Source organism: Apus apus, chromosome 14 (assembly GCF_020740795.1).
Source record: "Apus apus isolate bApuApu2 chromosome 14, bApuApu2.pri.cur, whole genome shotgun sequence".
Classification (NCBI taxonomy): domain Eukaryota; kingdom Metazoa; phylum Chordata; class Aves; order Apodiformes; family Apodidae; genus Apus; species Apus apus.
Window position 1 is genome coordinate 9,856,910 of NC_067295.1, and position 22,018 is coordinate 9,878,927.

Sequence of the window (22,018 nt, forward strand, 5' to 3'; positions counted from 1 at the left end):
TATAATCTCTATTTCAGTTGCAATTGTCAGTGTGTCACTTAGAACATTTGAATGTGTGTATTAGAGGTATGAAAGAGAAAAAGTGTGTTAACATGTATAAAATAACATTGTTAGTACTGAAATTTGCTTTGAAGCATAAATGAAATAAATTTTCAAAGAGCATTACTGTGAGGTTGCTGTGAATGTTGTATCTCTGAGTTAATTTTAAAGAAATTGAAAATTGACCCTTTCAAAGTAACTTTCAGTATTTGCTTCGACTTAGTTAACTACAAACCAGTCTATCAGTTGAATTTCATTCAATAGCTTGATCTCTCATCAAGGGATAGGTTGCTATACAGCAGATATGGGCACTTTTGAAGTAAAAGAATGAACTAAAATAACTTCACAGAAACTTTTGTGGAATATTGTTTTAAATAAGACATGAATTTATTTATTTATAAAGGTAGAGGAGAAGAACTTTTTTAATAAGTGCTTTTACTGTGTTCTTGGCCGGTGACAGTATTGAGATGAGGTTTTCATGAACTAATAAAAATTTTAAAGGAGTTACAGGTCTATAAATTTCTCTGTAGGGCTTTAAATCTCGATCTCAAATAAAGTGAAAAATGTTTTTGTAATCTTACTCTGCTCATGCCATGTTCTAGTACTCCCTGCCTCATTTTATGATTTATAAGAAATCAGTTTTATAGCTATAGAGAGGTTTCTAAAAAGATTCTAATTATTTTCCCCCTTTAAGACTTGCTTAGTTGGACTGGTAGTACTGTATTTATTGTGGCAGTATAGCTCTTATTTAACTATTCTTTCTCAATGCAAAACTACACAAGATGATTCTATGAAAAAGCAAAATAATTATGAAGTCTGTTTCTCTAGAATGTAGAGAAAATAGCAGAAATGGGACTTAATAGAGAATTTATGCCTTGAATGAATCGGAATCCTTCCTCTTACTTTTAATTCCATACCATCTATATATATTACATAAATAAGAAAAATGTTTTTGGTTTATAATTTTATTCTGCAGAAGAAGTTAGCATGGAATATTTTCAGGTATTGATATGACTGTTCATAAATGACTGGTGAGTGCTCATTGAGATTTGGACTTGGCTGTGCTGGGTTAATGTTTGGACTTGATGATCTCAAAGGTCTTTTCCAACTAAAACAATTCTATGATTCTCTGATTCCTTTCACATCCGTGTAGTTAGGGTGTGGTTATATGTTCAGCCAGTTACACTTTGTATCAGTTATGTGTGTGGGATAGGTGGTGTTTAGTTACATACATGTTTTGGGAAATACTAGTAACATGATTTTTATACTGGATTTTTGTTTTGAACATTCTATAACACATATTGGGGCTGCAATTGCAGCCTGAAAATTCTTGGAACGATTGGAAATGAGACAACAAATTTGTCCTGTCTGTTCAATTTGCAATGCATGTGGTATCAGTGTTCTACTGTTAGTGCACTGTCAGATAAAGAGTGATATTAAAGGCAAACAGAAAAGCAATCCCTGAAATACTGCAAAACAATACTGATGTGAAGTAAGGAAGTTTTAAATGCAATTTTGAATAGGTTAATTTCTTAAAAAATGAGCTGGTGATGGCATGACACTTAAATCTATTAGTGTACATATCTGTGGCTTCTAATAGAATAAATGACAGTTAATGCATCCTAAAGTATCATGGCTAGTGGCCAGATATTTACCCAATTGCATCCTTTGAAGTGGCAGCACTGAATGACTTCAGTATCTCTTTAATATGTTCTGTAACAGTAAGTAAGCACTCTGATAAAGATGAATATAATTTACATGAACAAACTGGGAATAGCATTTTCTTAATTCTGTGACTTTTAATTAGTAAAGCACCTCCTAATGCCTGAAACGTGCTAATGAAACTAATTTATTGCCAAGTTGATTGATCTACTTATAAATCTATGTAGAGACATTACACAATATTTATCTTTCAGTAGAACTGTGTTGCCAAGCACTGATGATTGTTGAAATAAAAATACCTTAGGTATGTAAAATTTGAGTAACATGTTCAGATACTGCAGGAAGTTCCATTACAAAAAGGTGCTATTCTTCTCTGGAATTTTTGCTAATATTAGAATTAAAATATTTGAATTGGTGTGGATTATTCTTAACAAAATTTTAGTTGTCTCGCTGTTATTCTTGGTTTGTGCATTCTTCACTTTGTAACTGACAGTCTTGTTTTTAGTCTCTCATTACCTATGAGGCTTGACATCTAACTTAAAAAAAAGCATCATGCCTGAACTGAAATGTGAAGAACTAGGGCAAAAATTGTTTGGTCAAAGTATATGAGAATTCGTACTACTCACCTCTTTTTCTTCTGCAAGAATTAAGATTAGAAAATTGTCCTATGTTGTTACATTTTTTATTTTGTGTTTTGGCACATATCAACATGGAAGATCTATATCACATGGCATTCTACAAATGTATTAAGTCTTCCTTTCCTTGCTCGAGAGGGTTTATGAATGTTAGAGGAAAATAAAGAAGAAAATAGATGTATCAGGAGGGTAGAAACAGTGATGAAAAGGCCAAGAATAAGCAGGAAGAAAGAGAAACAGGATGTTTAATGTTACAAGGAAGATGGGATGAGTAAAGCAGAACTGAGAAATACTGGTACTTGAGACTTACTAGAAGGCTAGTTTTATCCAAGCAAACATGTCCAGTCTGTCAGCATTTGTTGCAATTGTGCTACTCCTTTCCACATGGTAATGTCCTGCACCCTCATATGTTTGCAAAATTATTTTTTACTTGACTACCAGTGATTAGTCTATTAAAATGGTCTTAATAAATGCTAAAACTGTAAATTGAGCTGGAAAATTAGTTATCTGTGGAAGATGATTGATTGCCTCCATAATGCAAACTGTAGCATAGTTTTATTCTATTGTGTGTGAAAGACATTGCAGGAGAGTTAAGGAAGCTCTGTTTTAACTTGAGTATACAGTTGACCAAATCTTACTTTATCTTTGAGGATGTTTCCAGCACAATCAATATCAATTAAGAGTTTCTCAATAGAGAGATGCTTTTAGAAGTATTGCAGAGATAAAAGCTCCTTGATCTAATTTATGGTACGAACAGTGATACATGCAAAGTTGTGTTTGTGTTCCCTCCTCACCTCCCCTGCCCTGCCTATAGTGTGGGATTATTTGTTTCGTGTTTGACAGAATTGACATCTTTCCCATCAATCTTTTTTCAGTGTGCAGGTTTTTTTTTTAATAACTTTTCCAAGTTAATGTATGTACATTCCATCCCTCCAGTTTTCAGTCCATGATGTCCTAATTTCAGGATAGTTATCATGGCAATACTATCAGCAGCACTATCAGTCTTAAGACAGTTGCTGTAGGTGGAGATATATTCCAAATATCCATCAGGACTCAAGATACCTGCTGACTTGGTTCTGCTGTTAGTACTTCTACAGGAGTTAACAGTCAAGTAACTACTCTCTAGAGCTTAAATGCCAATTTTTAATCAGGAATAATTATTATGTATAGTTATTAGTGATTAACAAGAGGCACATAAAATCATCAGCAAGATCTACTTTACATACAAATGTTGTAATGCTTTACATTTCAGATCAAAATTGTGTTTGTTGCCTCATTATTGAGTCTTACCATTAAAAAAAAATCAACTTCAGTTTGAAATAATGTGACTCTTACACTAATTAACATCTCAATAAAGACAGTGAGACTTGCTCTGCAAAGTTAATTGCTGTGAATTGTTCAGTGGGCCTCACAAGTAGGTATTTATGAGCATGTTTCTATCAAGTATATTTTTGTCATGCTTCTTTGTATTCAAAGTGACCTTTACAGTGCTTATGAGAAGATAGTTTCATGTATGCTGTACTACAATTGAATACTCTTCGTTCACCATTGGAAGTATTTGAGGGGTCGTGATCTTTTACAGTTGCATCAGAATAAACTCTTGTTTAATACTGCCTGAGAAAATAAGAATATTAAAACAGACAGTATTTTTATTTTGTGTCTAAAATGGTTGAAGGAAATGAGGGACAGGATATTATATATTTCTTTTACATGTGTAGAAAAGTACAAGAAATGTTCTCCATTGCATGGTTTAAAAGAATGGGCGAAAATTTAAAGCAAGTAGATTGACAGTAGCAGCCAAAAAGCATTTTATATGTTCCTGGAGGTAGCTCATTGGTATATATAATTTTCCTCTATAAACAGACAACTTTAAAGCTCTGAAACAAATGGATTTTTTATTGAACAAAGCCACGTTCAGTGTTACAGCAAACTTGTTCTGTACAAAACGAGCTGTTAATTGTACTGTGCATTTTCTGATGGGTTTATTTCCATCTGTCTTTTACAAATAAAAATGGCTGTCAGAGTTAGTGAAAACACTGAGTTGCCTACCATGAAAATATGAAATAATTTACCTTTTTTTCATTGAACACCTTTATGGTGTGCAGAAATAGCTTAATGTCACTTTGAGCCCCTCTTGTTACTCTTGATTCTGCCTGGTTCTCCGTACAAGGCAATTATTTTGCATCATCTAGGAAACTTGGGTCAAGATGGGATGCTGGTCAGTTTAACTTAGGAACTGGTTAGATCAAGATGCTTTTGAATATTTTTTTGATTGGGCCCCAGGAATTGTATGATCACTTTGTCATTTTTTCCCTCCCAGTTAACAGGCTTAGTAATGAAAGATCATTCTGAGAGGAGTTGTCTGTCTTAGTAGTGTTTACTTCTTCCTTTTTGTCTTGTTCTTTTACTGCTTGCTAGTAAACTCAGCAAGTCTTTAGCAAGAGACAAATTTTCTGAACTGTGCAGTTTATGTCCCTGATATGCTTAGCTTTTAGCAGTGCCAGAAGAGGTTAAGATTTTTCTCATAAAAGAAAGCCAGTTAAAGTTTTGTATCATTACAGCAGTGATCCTGTTTCCTTGGTAACAAGCAAGTCACATGCACTCCCTTGTTGAAAAGTGAACTCACTGTATTCAGGCATTTCTGTACTGCAGCAGGTGTTTCTGAACAAGGTAGCAAAAAATGGGCTGTAGAGCCAGTAAAGGAAGTTTCAATTTTGAAGCTGGGCAAAATAGGGATAATACAATTGTAATTATCTCTTTTACTTTGCAAGCAACATAAAATTAAGGCAGATAAGAGACTTGGAAAAAAATAATTTTTAATCTCTGTCATCCCTGTTTTTCTGTCTTCTTGGCTCTTTCTTTAAATTAACATTTCTGTCAAGGAGGTAGTAGTATAACAACTAATTGTAATGCTGAGTACTCAAAAATACAGGTTAAGTTACACCAGTAAAGTAAAATCTTTAGTATGTTTCAGAATTAAATTAAAAAGCTGAGATTGTAAATTATCTTGGAGAAAAACATTAGTTGGAAGACTGATGGTTTTGAACACCAGTTCTTCATATTCAGCAAGGAGAAGTCACAGATAGGAAAACTGTTGTGGAATAGGAAAGGAGTTGTTTTATGTCTCATTTCTGCAAGGGACTGGGACTCAGGACTCCCCACCACCCTCCCTGTGTTTGAAAATTCTTTCTTCTGTGGCTTGTGTCTTTTCTGAGAAAGAGATTCCTTTCTGTTTCCTGTGGTTGGGAAGTAGAGTCCTTCCTTGAAGGTCAGGCTCTATCAGTACACTAACTGCATATTCACCTAATTGGTAAGTGTTTGCCAAGATGGATTTGGTTAGGTAAATCATAAGCTATTTTGAATTAGAAACACACACACACAAAATTCCTATTTTCATTTTGTCCATACCTAATTCATAAACAATAGATCCAATATTCTTTAAAGCTCCTTATGCCAGTTTTGAATCTGGAACAAATTTTTGCCTCCTAGCTATGAAAAATGGAAAACTAGAAATGCTAATCTAATCAGGTGTGCAGTAGTTCTAAGTACCGTCGTCATTTTTGATAGCATGAAAGCATTTTACTATGGAATAAGGTATTGAACAGTTTAGGTTTTTTTGCTTTCAGCAACATTGACAGCCATTTTGAAACCTTTTCTTTGTAGTGTGACATGATTTTCCTAAGTGAATAAAAGAATAAAGTTTTCCTTGTCAGGCTAGCCATGGGATAGCTTTACCTGTCATTCAAATACAGAATTAATGTGTTTTGTGTAAGCATGGTGGTTTTGTACAAATATGCTGGCTTTATCCTCTTGATGCTGCCTATAAGCACTGGTTACTGTAAATAATACTTCAGGGTGCACAGCATGGTTTCTAGGCTCTAGTTTAAGTTAACAACAGTGCATAAAACCAGAAGAGTCCAGATTACAACAGTAGGCAGTTTTCTCCTGTATAATTCTCTAGACTGGAGTGGCTTGTCCGCTCAAAACTTTCGAGTGATTTTGTGGCTTGGAGAAGTGTACTAAAAATGCTGTGAACTAGCAGTTTTCGTAGAACCTATTTTGGAAGGTAGAAAAGCAGAACAGAAATGTACCAAAGACTCAGTAGGATTTCCTCACAAAGCTCGGGCAGTCCAGTGTCACACTCTGAGCTCGGGGTGGCCAAAAAGCTGAGAGAGTCAACGGAGTTGAAGTCTATATAGTAATAAAGAAACTGAAATAAAGGCAAACTGAAACATGAAGTAGGTGAATCGATTTGAAAGAAATAACTTATTGTGTAGGTGGTTCATGCAGGAGAGGATTGCTTTTGATGGGGAGCTGTGAGAATTACTTCACTTCTGGGCAAAAGAGATTTGACTCAGCCATGTAGAATCAGCTCAGGACAGGAGTTTGTTGAGGGAAGAGTTAGGCATAAAGAGAAGAGGCAAACGATAGCTGGGAAAGTACTGGGTAGTAAACTGCAGAAGGTAGGGAGTAAGAGAAGAAATTAGTAGAGAAGTGCTATAAAAAGTAACAAAAGGAAGAGACTGAATTAGACATTTTGGGCTGAATGAAGTATGTGAAAGTGAGGTGGAAAAAGAAGATGGTGAGAGAGAATGAAAAGAAGGAAACACGGAAGCACTCTCTTGTGTGGGATTTATTTTCCTTTACTGGATTTTGTGCATGCAGAAAAGAAGCCATTTAATCAGAAGTGCTTAGGATTTGTTTTCAGTTATTGAAATGATGATGGTGGCTGAAATAGCATCAAAATAAGAGGTTGACCACAGGCATTGAATTTTTGCTCAAACTATGTAGGAAGTATTTTGTCTCTCCTTTGAAAATAAGACTCAATGCATAGATGAGTCTGGTATTCTGAAAGATTCTTATTGGGTATAAATATTAACTTCCACCTAGAGTCTTGGTATGAGAAGGTCTGGTGCAATAGACATTCTGCATTCAGTTGTTAACCCATATATGGATCAAAGTAAATGACTGGCAGGAGAAGGTTCCTCTACTTGGTAATTCTGACCAGCTTGGTGGTCATTCACTGTACCTGTTCTCTGGGTACTATGACAAAATTTAGCCTTTCTTTCTTTAATCCTCAGATCTATAAGCTCTTATTCTCCCCTTCTCATAGCCTGAATATATTTTTGCAAAATGCCTTTTTTGTTCACATAGCAAATAATATAACTTCTTTTAAAATAAGGAATGACAGGTTTTTAGGTTGATAATTTTATAAGTATGATCCTTGTTTTTTCAGAATATTGGCCTTGTTTCAGCCAGGCCCAATGACATTCACCACTCGCAGCTAACATGGCTTAAGTCACATTTAACTTTCATACCTCTAGTTTTAACTGTCTTCCAGTGGTGTTAAACATAACCTGAATTTACAAGCTGGGGTGCTCTTTTAGTCTTTTAGTTGTGTTCACTGCTCTGTCAATGTACATTACATGGCTCAGCCAGACTTGCTCAAAGTCTGCCTGTCAACACAATTTACCAGTCTCTCTCTGTTAAATTAAATCTACTTGAGAGCCTGAGATAGGTGTATTCTCAGTTCAGCAGACTCTGTAGTGGGTTAATGAGCTATTTGTATTGTGTTTGTCTCCAGATGGAATGCCGTGGTGTTATACTTACATCTCGGATAAAACAAATGCATGTGGTAGTTCTCATACAAAATGATAATCAAGAGTTGCAAAGTATAACCACAAAAATAGTAAACTACAAAATAATGTACGTAAGACTTCTTTTTGTTAACCTTCTAGTCTGCATCTGATCACTAATAATTGTAAAATGACAGTTGACATTTTTACATTTGAAAGAGATTGACATCTCTATAGGGGTGATAAAAACACTTCTTGTAAGCATGTAGAATATATTTCTACTTGAATAGCTAAGAAATCTTACAGGACATTCTTTTTTCCCTCCAAATAACAGTAATTATCAAAGTTTCAGAGTTTTTAATGTTCATTGACAAGGACACATTATTTGTAAAGGAAGCTTGTTTGCAATTGTCTAATTATTTCTTTATACAATGTAAAACAGTTTCTGGCATGATTACTTGAGCAGATTTCTTTTAAAAAAAAAGGTTCCAATAATATACATAATTTAATGAAAATAGTTTTAATTTCTGGGCATTTTCCTAAATTCTCTCCTGATTAGTGGAGTCTGATAAACAGATTTCATTGCAATTATGAACCTGAAGCATTGGTATGCATTCAGTTACCCTTTTTTGCCCTGGCAGTAATCTTGTCCAAGAATAAAAGTTAAACAAGACCACCCTTGCCCAAATCTACATTACTTCTCTGTGATGACATTGTGGGTTTCAAAGCTTAATCTTTGGCCTACTAAATCCTGGAAAATAGTTTGTAATATTTATTCTACAGCTGCACTTAAACTAGCTGATCTATAATTGCTTATTAAGTTTCTCCTTATGGAGATTATTTTAAGAAAATTGCCAGCTTTAGATATTCACAGTCAAATATCAGCATATGTAGCTGAAGATTGCATAACAGCTAGTTCAGGAGATGTATTTTGGAGAACTTACAGGTAGGGGAAGGGAACCATCTGCAGGTCTCTTACAGGAAATAAGTGTACCACCAGAAAGTGTTTTGGAAAATATTCATGTAAACCTGTTGTTTTGTAAGAAGCCATCTGGTCAGTCAGAGCAGACTATGTGCAAGTACAGATGGGTATGGGAGCTCTAGGATCCATAACCCTTCGTTACTAGTCCTGATCTTAAAAACAGTGCCTTAGAGGAGACCCCTTTTGATGTTTTATTATTCCATTGTGTACACCAGTAGCTTGAATGCTGCCAAATCTGATCTTGTGTTTGAAATAGCAGAGTATTGGAAAAGTCCCTGAAATTTCCACAAAAAGACATTTTCAAAGTTAAATTCTCCATGCAGCTGAAAGCAGATATGAGATAGGTAGTGTAGCACGGGGGCTTTGAGTAGATGGGGTTGTGGACTTTCTTTATTGACAAGTTCTCATAGACCAAATCTTTTTTAGTGATTTTACTTTTTTAAATTAGAATTTGAAATAAGCAACTGAAGAGGGAAGTCTTTATTTAAATATATGTTCTCAGAATGAATAGAAACTGATTAATAGAACTGAGAAAAACAAACCAAAGAATATCTTATTTATATTTATAATATATTTATAATATATTTGGAAGTTGCATACCATGCAAGTGTGGCACTTTAAGAGCTTTTTGAAGCCGTATTATTCTAACAAAGTGTGAGGTTATTTGTACTCTTTACTTTCTTAGATGTGTTGAAAGGAACTTAAGGGCTTCTGACTTATGTAACCAGTCTGCATCATTTAAAACTACACTCACCTGGCTTGGGTGATATGACCTGGACAAAACTCAGTCTGGAGATCTGTGAAGTTCAAATCTCTACTTAGAAAAATACTATATAGGGTCATGAATCGATAGACACAGTTTATAACTCGTAACTTCTGGTACAAACAACAGTGACCTACATTCAGAGGGTATGTTCAAGACAAAGTCTTTGATGTGCCATTTTCAGCTTAAATTCTGTTACAAGGGATGCTTGGTTAAGAAGTTTGCCAATAATACAGACCAACTAAAAAAATCACTTGTTATTCCAAGACTTTCTGAAATGTGGAAGAATGATTGCAATCACAGAAAGGTCTGCAATGTATGTTTGATACACAAATCAGCAGCACTTACCAGTAAGAGCATGATTTAATGGATTTCTTGTTTAGGAACCAGGCACTGAGTAACGTGACCTAAGAGGTTAGCTTTATCTCCTTTTAGTCAGGGCAACAAACCTGTGTTCCCTCTTCAGTTCTCAAACACCCATTGTCTTTTCACCAAATTGTCTTTTTGATACTCTGTTAAATTGAAAATGGAATTCTTTCAAGTGATCTGATGCAGAAAAGCAATGACTGATTCCTGTAAGTCACTACATGCTTTCATTTCCTACTGATGAGAGTCAAAGTGGGGCACAGCAAGCACCAGTCAAGCACTGCTGGTATTCTGTCACCGGTAGATCAGGCCTTTGTGCAGAAGTAATCACTGTAGATTAAGGAAGGAGACCTTTTCATATTGGGTGGTTCCCTGTGACATTTGCAAACATTTTTGGCGCAGGTTGGCATTTGCAAACAGTTTTGGCATAGTGTATTTATGTAATCCATTGTCAGAAATATCACAAGCTAAGCTCTCAAACAGGAGTTTATGATGTTTGCTACAGATCTCCTGAAATGTCAGTGTTCAATTGCCCTTGAGAAATCTGTTCGGGAGGAAAATAAAAGGGGGAAATGAGTATTGAATATGCACTGTTCTTTAAATCAGAATGTGAGTGTGTGTATATATACTCCCATATGTAAATTCTACATAATTACGAGAAGGGCAAGTTTTTAAAAACATTAATTTGCTAATGAACCAACATGACCCAAATGTTTCTCTTCATGTAATTGTCAGATTTGGAGTATTGCAAGAAAAAGTATTCTGTAATGCTTATTTCACTGGGAATAAAAACAAATATTATTTTTCCACAGTGGAAAAGATTTTAAGGAGTAAAAGAGGCTTTGCTGAGAGATGGATATATAAGCTTTATTCCTTTCTCTTATCATCTGAAACAACAAGGAACACTCATGAAAATATGGCTTAGAAAAATCTGTTTATACATCTTACATTGCAGTCTTCCAGTGCTTATTTGTACTCCTTTCTGTGCAACACTGATTAAATGTATGCATCCGTATTTGCTTCAAATACATCGGCTTTAATCCAGACCATAACAAGTTTGTTTATGGCTAACTGCACAGGTTTTAAAAAGGAAATGGGTTATTTCTTTTCCTCGTTTGAACCTGTATTGAAAAATATTTCAGCAGTTTCTAATGTGGAAGCAGCATGAATTAGCTATTGGCTGTCACTGAAGTTCAAAACATCCTACAGAAGCTTTGTTCCTTGGCTTTGTTAATCTGCCAGCTATAAACATAGATTTATTTCAGATGCTATTTTTGTGGTGTATTTTTAATGTTTGGCACTTCTGTGCTGATAGCAGAATCCATGAATGGTTAGCTGAAGGATTCTAGAATAACTAGGGGTAATTATAGGCACTCATTTATTAATAACAGCAATTAATAGTATGCATGCATATTTCCCTGCCATATCAGTTCACCTCATTAAAAAATGAGTAAAGAAAGTGATTGTTGCTAGATTTCTTGAATATTCTTCTGACTGCTTCAGAAGTCTCCAAATACATTATCTATAGGTACGAATTAGGCCAAATGTCAGAAATGCAAAATTACCTGAACTGTTGAAGTCTAAGCAAAAATAATAGAGGTAGCTTCATCACACAGTGCTGGTTCATCTGCAGCATGCAGATGCTGCACAGATATCCATCCTCTCCATGCTTGTTGCAATTACTGTTTCAGTATGGCCTCAACACAGAGGCAAAATGACTGGAATACTTTGTGTATTTACAACATAGGTCTGAGTATAACTTCTGTGTCTATGATGTTGTAGTCAGAATAGCTGCAGATTTCCTAATGCAGATCTGCTTTATAGTGAAACAGGCTTATTGAGTTTACTCTTACTAAAATAACCCAATTTCAGGCAGAAATTATAGGAAGGATTTTTACTGGGATGGCTGATAACATCATATCCAAGAGCAGCCCAGAGTAATTTTTCTTCAGATCTTCACATATTCATTACATAGTCCTCCAGAGTTTGATTATACCAACAGCAGTATGAAGGTTTATTTTTAGATTAAGATTTTTAAAGTGTAACACAATTATACTTAATAGTTTATTAAAAGGCATTATATATGGTAATACGAGAACCACGATATGTTGGTCAGCAGTGATTGCTGTTCACTGTAGAAAGTGTTAGAAATCTCTGCCTTGTAAACAGCTTCTTAATACAGTTTCTGGGTAAGTCATAACTATAGTGAACAGCTCTGAATATCTGGCTCCTTTAAAAATCTTTCACTAGAAGACTTCTGCATATTAAAAGAGATAAATCTCAAAGCAGTAGCTATTGAGAATAGCTAGGTATGACCAAAGGGAACTAAAATGGGTCTGGTTTGCTTTGTCACACAGACCGAGTATTCTGTCATATTTTTACTGTTAGTGCTACACCTGAATCAAATGCCTCTAAGTCCTGAAGACTCCAACAAATCCAGCACCCAGCTCTTTCTAAGCAGAGGGCAGCAGTGTATATGAGACTAAAAATGCTTCATATCTAACTGTAGAGCTATTGTAACTGCAGCCAAGTTGAGGTCTGTCACCTACGCACCAATGTAGGGCATAAATAATCTTCACATTGCATCAGCATAGTCCTTTGCTTTTCAGGCCTGTACAGTAATAATGCAGGCACATGCATTTATGGTGTCTTCTAGACTTTGCTGCTGCTGCTTGCAAAGCAGAAATACCCTAACAAAGATAAAATTCTGCATCATCTTACTGCTTCCTGGTACTGTATGCCTTCATGTGTAATAGTGACCTCTACATGCAGATGCTTCATTAATGTATTTCTAAACCAGGGAAAGTGATACCTCAGCAGCCTTTTCAGTTACCATTTAGCTCAAAATTTATTCAGAGCCATAAAATGTTCTGTATCAAGGTTGGCTAGTATTCCTAACACCAGAATATTCCTGTGGCTGAAAGCCACAAAACTCAGAGGCAAGGAGAGGAGTTACTTCTGGGGAGTTTATAGATAAAAGATGAAAATGCCTTATTTGGGATCCTATGGGATAAAACTTAGCTGGGCTACAGAAGCAGATACTTCAGGTACCAGCAGGTGTTTACAGCCTTCACTGTGTAGCAGAGAACACTCAGCAGCTCCCAAGCTACTGCTGCCCAGCTGCCAGGCATGCAGCTCCAGTGCTGGAGTTGCACTTAAATGGCTGCCAGCAATATGGGATTCACAGCTGATCACTGTTGTCCTGAGTTGTTTTTTCTTTAATATTCCAGTAAGGAGCAAGCTTATTGCAAATTTTATTTTTATTTTGAGCCTGTTGGCAAAGTTGCAGCTGCATTACAGAGGGACCAAGATGATATACTTTTTAAAATTTCTGAATCTGATGATACTTCGGAGAACTGACCCCAAATTTCAGGAGCTCATGGCCAGCAATGTACCGTGCATTTGACTCCCACTGGAGCCTTTAGCAAATTTTGTTTCCTGTTAGTCTCATGTGGAGTCATAATTAAGAAAAGGAGGAACCTATATTTGTCATTGCTCTTTTCTTTCTTACAGAGAAGATAATTGAAATCTGACTAAACAGAAGATGTAATTTTGGTTGCTGATTACTGTGGTCTTCTTTTTGCTGGCCAGCCTCATGCTTGTTTAGTTTCTGTCTAATCCATCAATAATGTTGCATCCCAAGGAGGCTCCCTTAGTTGTTTACTGCACAATGTCATACCTTGTTTGATTAGCTTCCTTTTCTGTTTTGGATCAAATGTAAACATTAGTCCTTGTCTTCATTAACAAGAACAACGTCAGCATTTCCCTTGTTATTCTGTTGATAGTACTCAATTCTGCACTTTATTTACATATTTTCCCATTGTGATTATCTTTGTTTATTTGGAAAGTACAGGTTTAATTCCACTATGCCAAATCTCAACTCTTTTTCTGTGATTATGTTTCCAGGTGCAGGTGCACTGTTTTCTATGTGCTATTCAACAAAATGTAATTTTTTCTTTTTTTTTTTAATATATTTTATTTTTTTATTTTATTTTTTTGGTTAGGAAAGGTAAAAATAATAGGCTAAATTCAGAACAATCTAAAAACTCCTAGAGGTTAAGATTAAGACACATATTTTTAGTTCTTAGGTCATTGATCACTATTAGTATCAAGCTTATGGCTGGAGTGTAGTAAGTTAGCCTTAGCATTTAAAAATGAGAACAAAACTAGAAAAAGTGATTGCTATAATGCACTGTTCTTTTTTATTATTGCTAACATTTTCCAGAAATGAGTTATGATTCTGTAGCATCTAGGATCAGTTTTAAAGTTTATTAATTTTTCACATTCATAGCTATTACTGTTAACATGACATGAGGATGGTCACGTCAGCTATCTTCTGCCTTATTGCATATGTTAATATCATGCTGTAATCTTCATGAGAAATGAAGATACTTGAGAGAAGCAGCTGATACCTCTTAACTTGATGGAGCAATTAAAACTCAAGCACTTGCTTGGAAGATCAAAACAACATGTTTTGATCACAACTTTTATGATTCCATTTGCTTTTATGGTAATTTTAAAAGAAGGGTTTTGTTTTTAAAAATAAAATAATAATGGTAATTGTGCAGGTTGTTTTTTATGGTGGGCAGTTTACTTGCAAAACTCAAAGCGAAGACAGCTAAGTTGCATTACTCCCATGGAGACTCTTTAAACTGTGTTGAAAAGTGTAAATGTTAGTGCTTGTGGGCAAATATTCTTGCCTGGCTGAATTTGGAGCAAAGAGTCAAGGAGCATGGAGGGGACAAAGCCTCTTAATAGGGAAACAGCAGCCAACCAGCTCCAGCAGGGCCCTTACCCCAGCTCAGGCGTTAAGCACTGCCAGCTGTTTGCTCCCTGAGCAAATGGAAATGTAGGCAGCAGATTTCCAGAATAGGAGACTGGTAACTGTGCTGCATTACCCATGGAGGTGAATTATGTGGGGCCAAAGATTAAAAGACAGACATGGTCAAGTAAGGCAGGAATATGCACCAAGTTTTGAATTGAAATCAGTCTAACCAAGTGTTAGTGAGCTCAGTATCAGGTAAATGACAGAGATGAACAGGAAAGAAGAAACATTTTAAACTTTCAGATTTTTCTTTTTTATGATATTGGCAAAATTAGGCATATTAGAGGAGACAGTAGTAAGTCTTTTTGCTTTTTCCACTGGGCATGAAAGGTGGTCAACTTTTTTTGCATTTTTCTTTCTGTGTAGTAGCTCACAAGTGTTAATACATAACTCCTTTTACTGGCTTGTCATACACTGGTGTCAGAGAACACAGTTCTAGAAACTCTTTCTGTACTTACTCCAATGGCAATTGTATTGATCATGGGCTGTTTAAAAGCTAATTTAGTAATTTAAGTTGTCTCCAATTCATGTCATTTTTGCATGCAAACAACTTGTGAACAAGGAGGAGGAAGTGCCTGGCTAGTCACTAAGTCCCTGCTGTGTCAGCACATTGAAATTGCTACTTTGTCAAACAAGAGTTTTACTCTTTTTATTTTCACATATGTGATGCATTGTAAATCCTGATGGCTGTCTTCTGTTTTTAGTTATCTCAGTGTTTTCAGTAAAAATGTATCCTAGATCTGTTTCTGCTTTCCTTAAAGATGGTAATTACAGTACTGGCTGGAAAAATAAATCCAGGTATTCAGTGAACACTGTTCTTCTGAAAGCAATCCTACATTTTGTTATTACCTAAAAAACTTTGGAACATTTTCTGCTTCTGAACCATTTGTTCATTAAATTACCTATCACTGAGAAGTGGTAGATTATGCTGCCTACACAAATTCAGCTCAACAGTGTAGAACGTTGGTGATTTCTAGATGGAAATGGATGGAATAGCCACACTTACTGCCTTTCAACTAGTCATTGAAATACACAAAACCATTATATCAATTCTAAATAAATGTATGTTGGTGAACTTTTTCTTATATGTGTATTCAGTGGTTTCTGGCTTTCTAATTAGTTGTAAAGTAATCATTTGTTTGAGTGCCATATTTATGCATTATGTTATTCTAGCTGTAGCACCACAGAAAATAGAAAGTAACCATTCCTAAATGTAGATGTCATCATGCACTAGAAGGCCAAGAAATTAGACTCTAGGTGTGAATATTGCTCAGATGTTGACTAATGAAAGGTCTTTTTTATATGGTTCTGAGCATTTCCTGAAGGAGAGTGCATTTCATCCAAAATTAATCATAGATGGTATTACTGATACTAAACATTAACTGTACAGTAATAATCTTGTTATGCCAACTTCTAATTAAAGTTAGTGGAAGAAAAAGATCTGATCAGATTCAAAGAAAAATTCAAATATCAATGCAGATTATGTTTCTGAAGAAAATCTTCATGCTGATATGAAAACCAATTTGTAGCATAAGAATGTTCAAGTTAGGATCATTCAAATTGCAACAAATGGAAGCATGATTATGGGTTCATAATTATTCCACACCAAGAAGAGATTGAATACATCAGTATGAACACTGCATTCTGCTGGAGAAGTATGTATGTGGAAGTAGAAGGGTCTTTATATTAATAAATTGGTTGGATAGAATATTAGAATTAATGCTTTTAATTTCTTTATCAATTCAGATCTAATCTTGTTAGGAAATGATTATTCAGTTTTTAACCTGACAACTTTAATACAGTCTTCAGGATTTTCAGTGCCGGTGTATTATAGAGGGATTATCTTGTCCATATCTTTCTCTCTCTTCTATTAATAGCTGACTCTTTAAACATCCCAACTCAGTCATTTATATGTAATAAATGGAGATCACTGTTTCTCATTAATAATCATATTTCATTTCTACAAAACTGGGAGTGTTGTCAGGAGTGTATATAAAATTATTTTTACACTTCAGCAGCTAGAAACAAGGATTTTACTCCAACCACTCCAAAGCAGAAGTTACTAGAGTATATAAAATGATTTGATGATGTCAGAGTCTTAGTTAATAATGCCAGTAAACAGGTGTTTTAGCTGATTGTAATTGGCAGAGAAAGGTGCTGAGGCCTTTTATTGGCAAGTTGAAATTAGTTCTCATTTGTCAACTGAGGATCTCTTAATATAGTACAGGCATTGTTTAATACTACCTTTTTGAGGAGGCTGCCTGCATGAAGCCAGTTTACCACATTAAATATTGGGGTTATAACCAGAAATAAGATTATTATAATGACAAACAAAAATATTAATCACACAAGAATACAATTTAAGTAAAATTAGAATCATTAATGTCTCCAGAGATGCATTTACATCTGAGAGAGAGATAAGGAATACCTGATCCTGAGCTTTACTGCACTGCCAAGTTGTGCTTATTACTTCTGTTCACTGATCTGTGACTGGTATGAAAGTATTTCCAATTGCAGACATGTTATAGTTATGTAATAAGAAACTTCTCTCTCTCGTTTTATCTTGACAAGTAGATAATGGGATGGGAAATAAATTATTTCATGTAAATGTTCACAAAATCATCTAAGAGAATACTGCAGTTCCATGTGCTAAGTATGTAAAGAAATTGCACAAAATGCAGTTCACATTTGGATACATGAAGAGCAATACATGGAAGGTATGAATAGACTAGAAGCTGATTAAAAAGACCAGTTATTTTAAGTTGTTTTCCATAGATGCACCTCAGGCACAACTTGACACCAAGACAAAATCAATGAAATTGAATTGGTATCCAAACAAATGCTGGGCAGATCAATCAGGAATGCTTAAAAGCTAAACAATGACCTGATGAGAAGAAGAAATCGATTGCCTCCCTTGGTTGCTTTTTCTTCAGACTGGGACAAGGTGAGAATGTAGAAAATAACTTGAGCCTTTAATACTTGGACATTCCAGGGCTGAACAGGGTAATGCCTGGCAAGCATCTGGCTGCCTGCCAGAGTCATCCTAGAAAATTAAACCCTGTTAAGACTCCAGGGGCTAAGAAGCTAATAGAATGAAGAAGAACGTTAAATTAAAACTGAACAGGTATAACTCAGACAGATGTAGACTTAAAGAGTAAGTGCTTACCACAGGTACTTGCGTAGCTTCTTTGAGAAGAGTTATTCTGGAATAGCTACTCCCTGGTTTAGATTTATATATTTTAAATTTGTATTTTAATCTGAGTTGAAATATCAACTATATGCGAACCCTAACCCAACCCAAAAAACTAGCCCAGAGACTGTTGAGACAAATGAGAGGTAAGCTTAGTTCTTCCTCCTCAATCCCAAACAGAATCCCTGTAACAGAAGACAGACAGGATAATAAATCCTTTACATCCACTTGATTACTACATGCTTTAGGGGTGTTTGGTAATTTTTTTCCTCAAATGTAGCAGTTAAACTTCCCTGGTTTCAATTAAAGTCAGCATTTTAATTGTAGAGTAAAAAGCCAGAGCTGAAAAAGACAAGTGAGATGGCAGATTTTTTCATCAGGTTTTGCAGCAGGGAGGATGGAGAAGGGCTTGAGATAAATACTTTTATATGGGTGACTTTTAAAAAATACTCTAAACTTTTTTTGCCATTCAACATCTGTTTCCAAGGAAGTTGATCAATTCCATTTCAGCTCCAGTTTCCTTTTTCATGCTGGATGCATTAAAATCTAATTCTTCAGATACGAGTTAGTTTGTGTACACCTACATAAAATAATTATTTGTCTTAGAATTTGGAATGTAATTATAAAAATTAGCTTAGACATTTAAGAGAAATTATCTCTAATTTTGTTATTAGGTGTATCTTGTTCTGGAGTAGCATCATTTAAATTTGCAGAATTACTTGCAATTTTTTTCCTTCATTCACAGATATTGGTGTTCATGTACTCATCCTAAGATGATCTTATTACCTCAGCCATGCCTGTCAGGACAGACTGATAGTGACTAATATATCTTATTCTTGAAGGAATTAATTTTGCACCTTTTGCACTTTTCTCTTTGAATGGCATTTTTTCTCCAGAAGGGTAAAGTGGCCTCCAACTGGGCTGACACTAATGTCATTTTGTGGACGTGCCAGCAGGAGGAGCTTGTGTATTAAAATGTATTCAATAAAGCAATCACCAAATTACAGTGATTGCACATAACACTGTGCTTTCTTCTGCAACGTAAACTACGATTTATCTGTGAAGTAGCTGCCTGACAAAGCTACAATGAGCTGTGGCCATCATGCTGGTAAATTAACCTGGTTCAGATTGAGAAAAGCTCAGTGAGGTGGAAATTTACTTTATTCCGTTGTGATTTGATATTTAGATGCTTTTATGTCTACATGTTCTGAAAGATACATATTTAACTCAAAAGCCTTTGAAACCAGTGTCCCATGCTCAATTTCACAAGCATTAAGAGTGTCAACACTGCAGTGCTGCAATTTTATAAATAGTATAAAAATAATAATATTCATGTTACTAAAAGAAACCCATGCTAATGAGCACAGCTGAAAATGGAGTCACATGATCAGAATTCTTTACAGCAACTTTGATAGCAAAGCTGAGTTTCAAATAAGAAATCACAGGACTAGGATTGGAAGTCCAATTATCATTGGCTACCAAGAATTAATAACATATGCTACATTTAGTTTTAGAGTTTTTATTTTAGTGACAAGAAAAATAAAGAATTAAAGATCTAACTTGTTAATCTTGTTATTAAAGAGGAGGAGAATGTGTACCACACATATTTTATGCAGTTTTTCATGTGGAGGAATTCTTAGTTGTATAGGTAACAGGAGTGCAGTGAATCCTATTTTAGAAAAATTCTGTATTATATCAGAAATGTAGATATCTAAAATACACTGCCATTGAGAAACATAATTTATTTTCTGTTAATGTGTAGCACCTGAATTGGACACTTTTTCCTATACTGTTTTGTAAAATATTATTTTAGTGAGTAACAGCCAACGTGTGTGTTGTAGTTACAAAGCTAATGGCAACCAGTGGTATCGCTGCCTTCTCTTGCAGAAGTGCTCTGCTTTCTGCAGGTGAAGTTTCCTTGTTCAAGGCTTTTGCTTTGTTAAGATCTCTCCCATATGGGTGCTCAAAATGCTGGAGTGGAGCCTGAGTGTGCCTATGGCTGTCACAGCACTGCCTGACCTGTGAGGAAGGTCACTGCAGGAAAATGGGAATTACATAAGGAAATTTAGTAACTGTTTTAAAGTATATCTGTATTTGTTTAATCTGGCAAGAACTGCAGATGAGAAATTCCTTCCTTATGGAGTTGTTAACTCTCTCTGAAGATAGGTAAAATAAGGGATTTTTTTTTTGCTTACACAAGTAAGCTTGGCTTTGTACATTGTGTAATTTTATTGCCTAGCTGAAAAATGCAACAATTTTATTAATTGATCTGTATGTAAGCAGTATAATTAAAAACCATGTGGAGTCCTCTAAAAGAATGGCAAAAGTACAACCCTATCCCTTTATGCTGTAGTTTTCCGAGGAGTCTATAGCCCCTGAATATCACCTAGGTAAGCTGGAATTTTCTGTTACTGCTTGTTGTTGAACTTAATGTATTTCTTCTTGAAGTCTTTTCTAAAAGGCTCATTCATGTACTATAGTGTGTTGTGGGTCAGAAGAGACTGAAGAATTCCCAACAGGGATGTATTACTAATGTACTTCATCATGTAATGATACATCCATCCATAATTAGGGGATTGTTAAGTAGAGCATCATCCAAGCTTTTGTCTCTTTTGCTTGTACTTTTATCACTTCAAAATGCATTTCCCACCATTTCTGAACTCATAGAGATACGCTTTTATCCTGTAATTTGCAATCTTCCATAAAGTATTGAAAGTTCTACTAGTTCTCATTTTTGAAAGAGCTCATTTTGTAATTCACACTTGAGATACCAGTAGAAAGAATGCAGTTCTGTGTAGCTGAAGATGTGTGCTGTACTTTGCAATCATGTGCCAGGCTCTCATAACATCTGCTTTTTTAATGTTTGGAATAACTACAGAATAATTTATGTATACCATAAACTAGTTACTTCTGTCTTTATTTCTTGTCTTCCTAGTGATATTCCACCTTCTGGAGATCCAGTAAGCAAAAGCAATCGCTCGAGAGTGACTACTCGCTTCCCCAAACTATCTCGCAGCCATCAAAGAGAGCCACGAAGCCTGGAACCTCAGAGTGGTGATCTTTGACCCTTTTTCCTAGTTGTGAATTCTGGCACCACGTACTTTAAGTTGTTTTGTGATTCCTTCCTAGCCTGTATTTATAATTTAAGCTCCTGAAGAGACTACAGCTGCATCAACTTAAGTCCTGAAAAGAGACATTCATTACCAAGGGTCATATCCTGATTAACTACTTTGGAAGGCAGTAATCAGTTTCTCAAAAGAATATGAGGGCTCTTCACCAGGGCTCAGCAAACTGATAGGCATTTTCTTTGTTTTGTAAAGCTGCATTGCACATATTCTCCTTTGTTTTTCTGTTACTATGAATTCCTTGTTTGTAGTGTGTTGACTCCCTTTCTACATGTACATTTTTCTGTTCCAGAGAGATATGGGTATCACGTCAATTTTTTTTCCTTAGAAGAAAAGTTATGATTATCACTACTTAATATGTCAAAAAGATGTGCTTAAAAGAACCTCACTAATTTATTACTTTTTGTAAATAGAAAGACTGTTTTGTTTTGGTTTTGTTTTTTTAATTGTAAACCTCTGACACACAAAAAGGTCTTAAAAAAACTTGACAAAGTAGATTACAAGGGAAAAACATTACAGGTGGAAAATAGCTTTTGTACATTTCTAGTTAGATATTCTCACTTTTCTTAGCTTTCATTTGTGGGAATTCTTTAACATTGGAGAATGTAGTAATTTTTTAGTGAAATTTCAGTCTTGCTCTGAGGCTGGGTGCAATATTACTGATTTCTACAAACCACCACAAGGATACACAAAATTAGCATAATACAAAATAGTGTTTTCAAGTCTTGGGTTATATTTTGTTGTTAATTTGTTGCTGATGTTATGGAACAGTCCATCATTAACAGGGCAGTGTGGAATTCTTACTCTGATTTTGTAAAATCCTTCACATGGTGATACTTAGAAATTGCCTGTAAT

General features: G+C 35.2%; 1 protein-coding gene across 1 annotated transcript in view; it reads left to right on the forward strand.

The window, feature by feature from the left end:
• Positions 1-21,007, forward strand: part of SNX29 (sorting nexin 29) — a 97,880-nt gene extending 76,873 nt beyond the window's left edge. The window contains exons 21-22 of the mRNA XM_051631746.1: positions 20,392-20,428; positions 20,974-21,007. Of these exons, the coding sequence (XP_051487706.1) occupies positions 20,392-20,410 (19 nt within the window). The 3' untranslated portion in view covers positions 20,411-20,428; positions 20,974-21,007. The remainder of the gene's footprint in view (positions 1-20,391; positions 20,429-20,973) is intronic.
• The last annotated feature ends 1,011 nt before the right edge of the window (positions 21,008-22,018 follow it).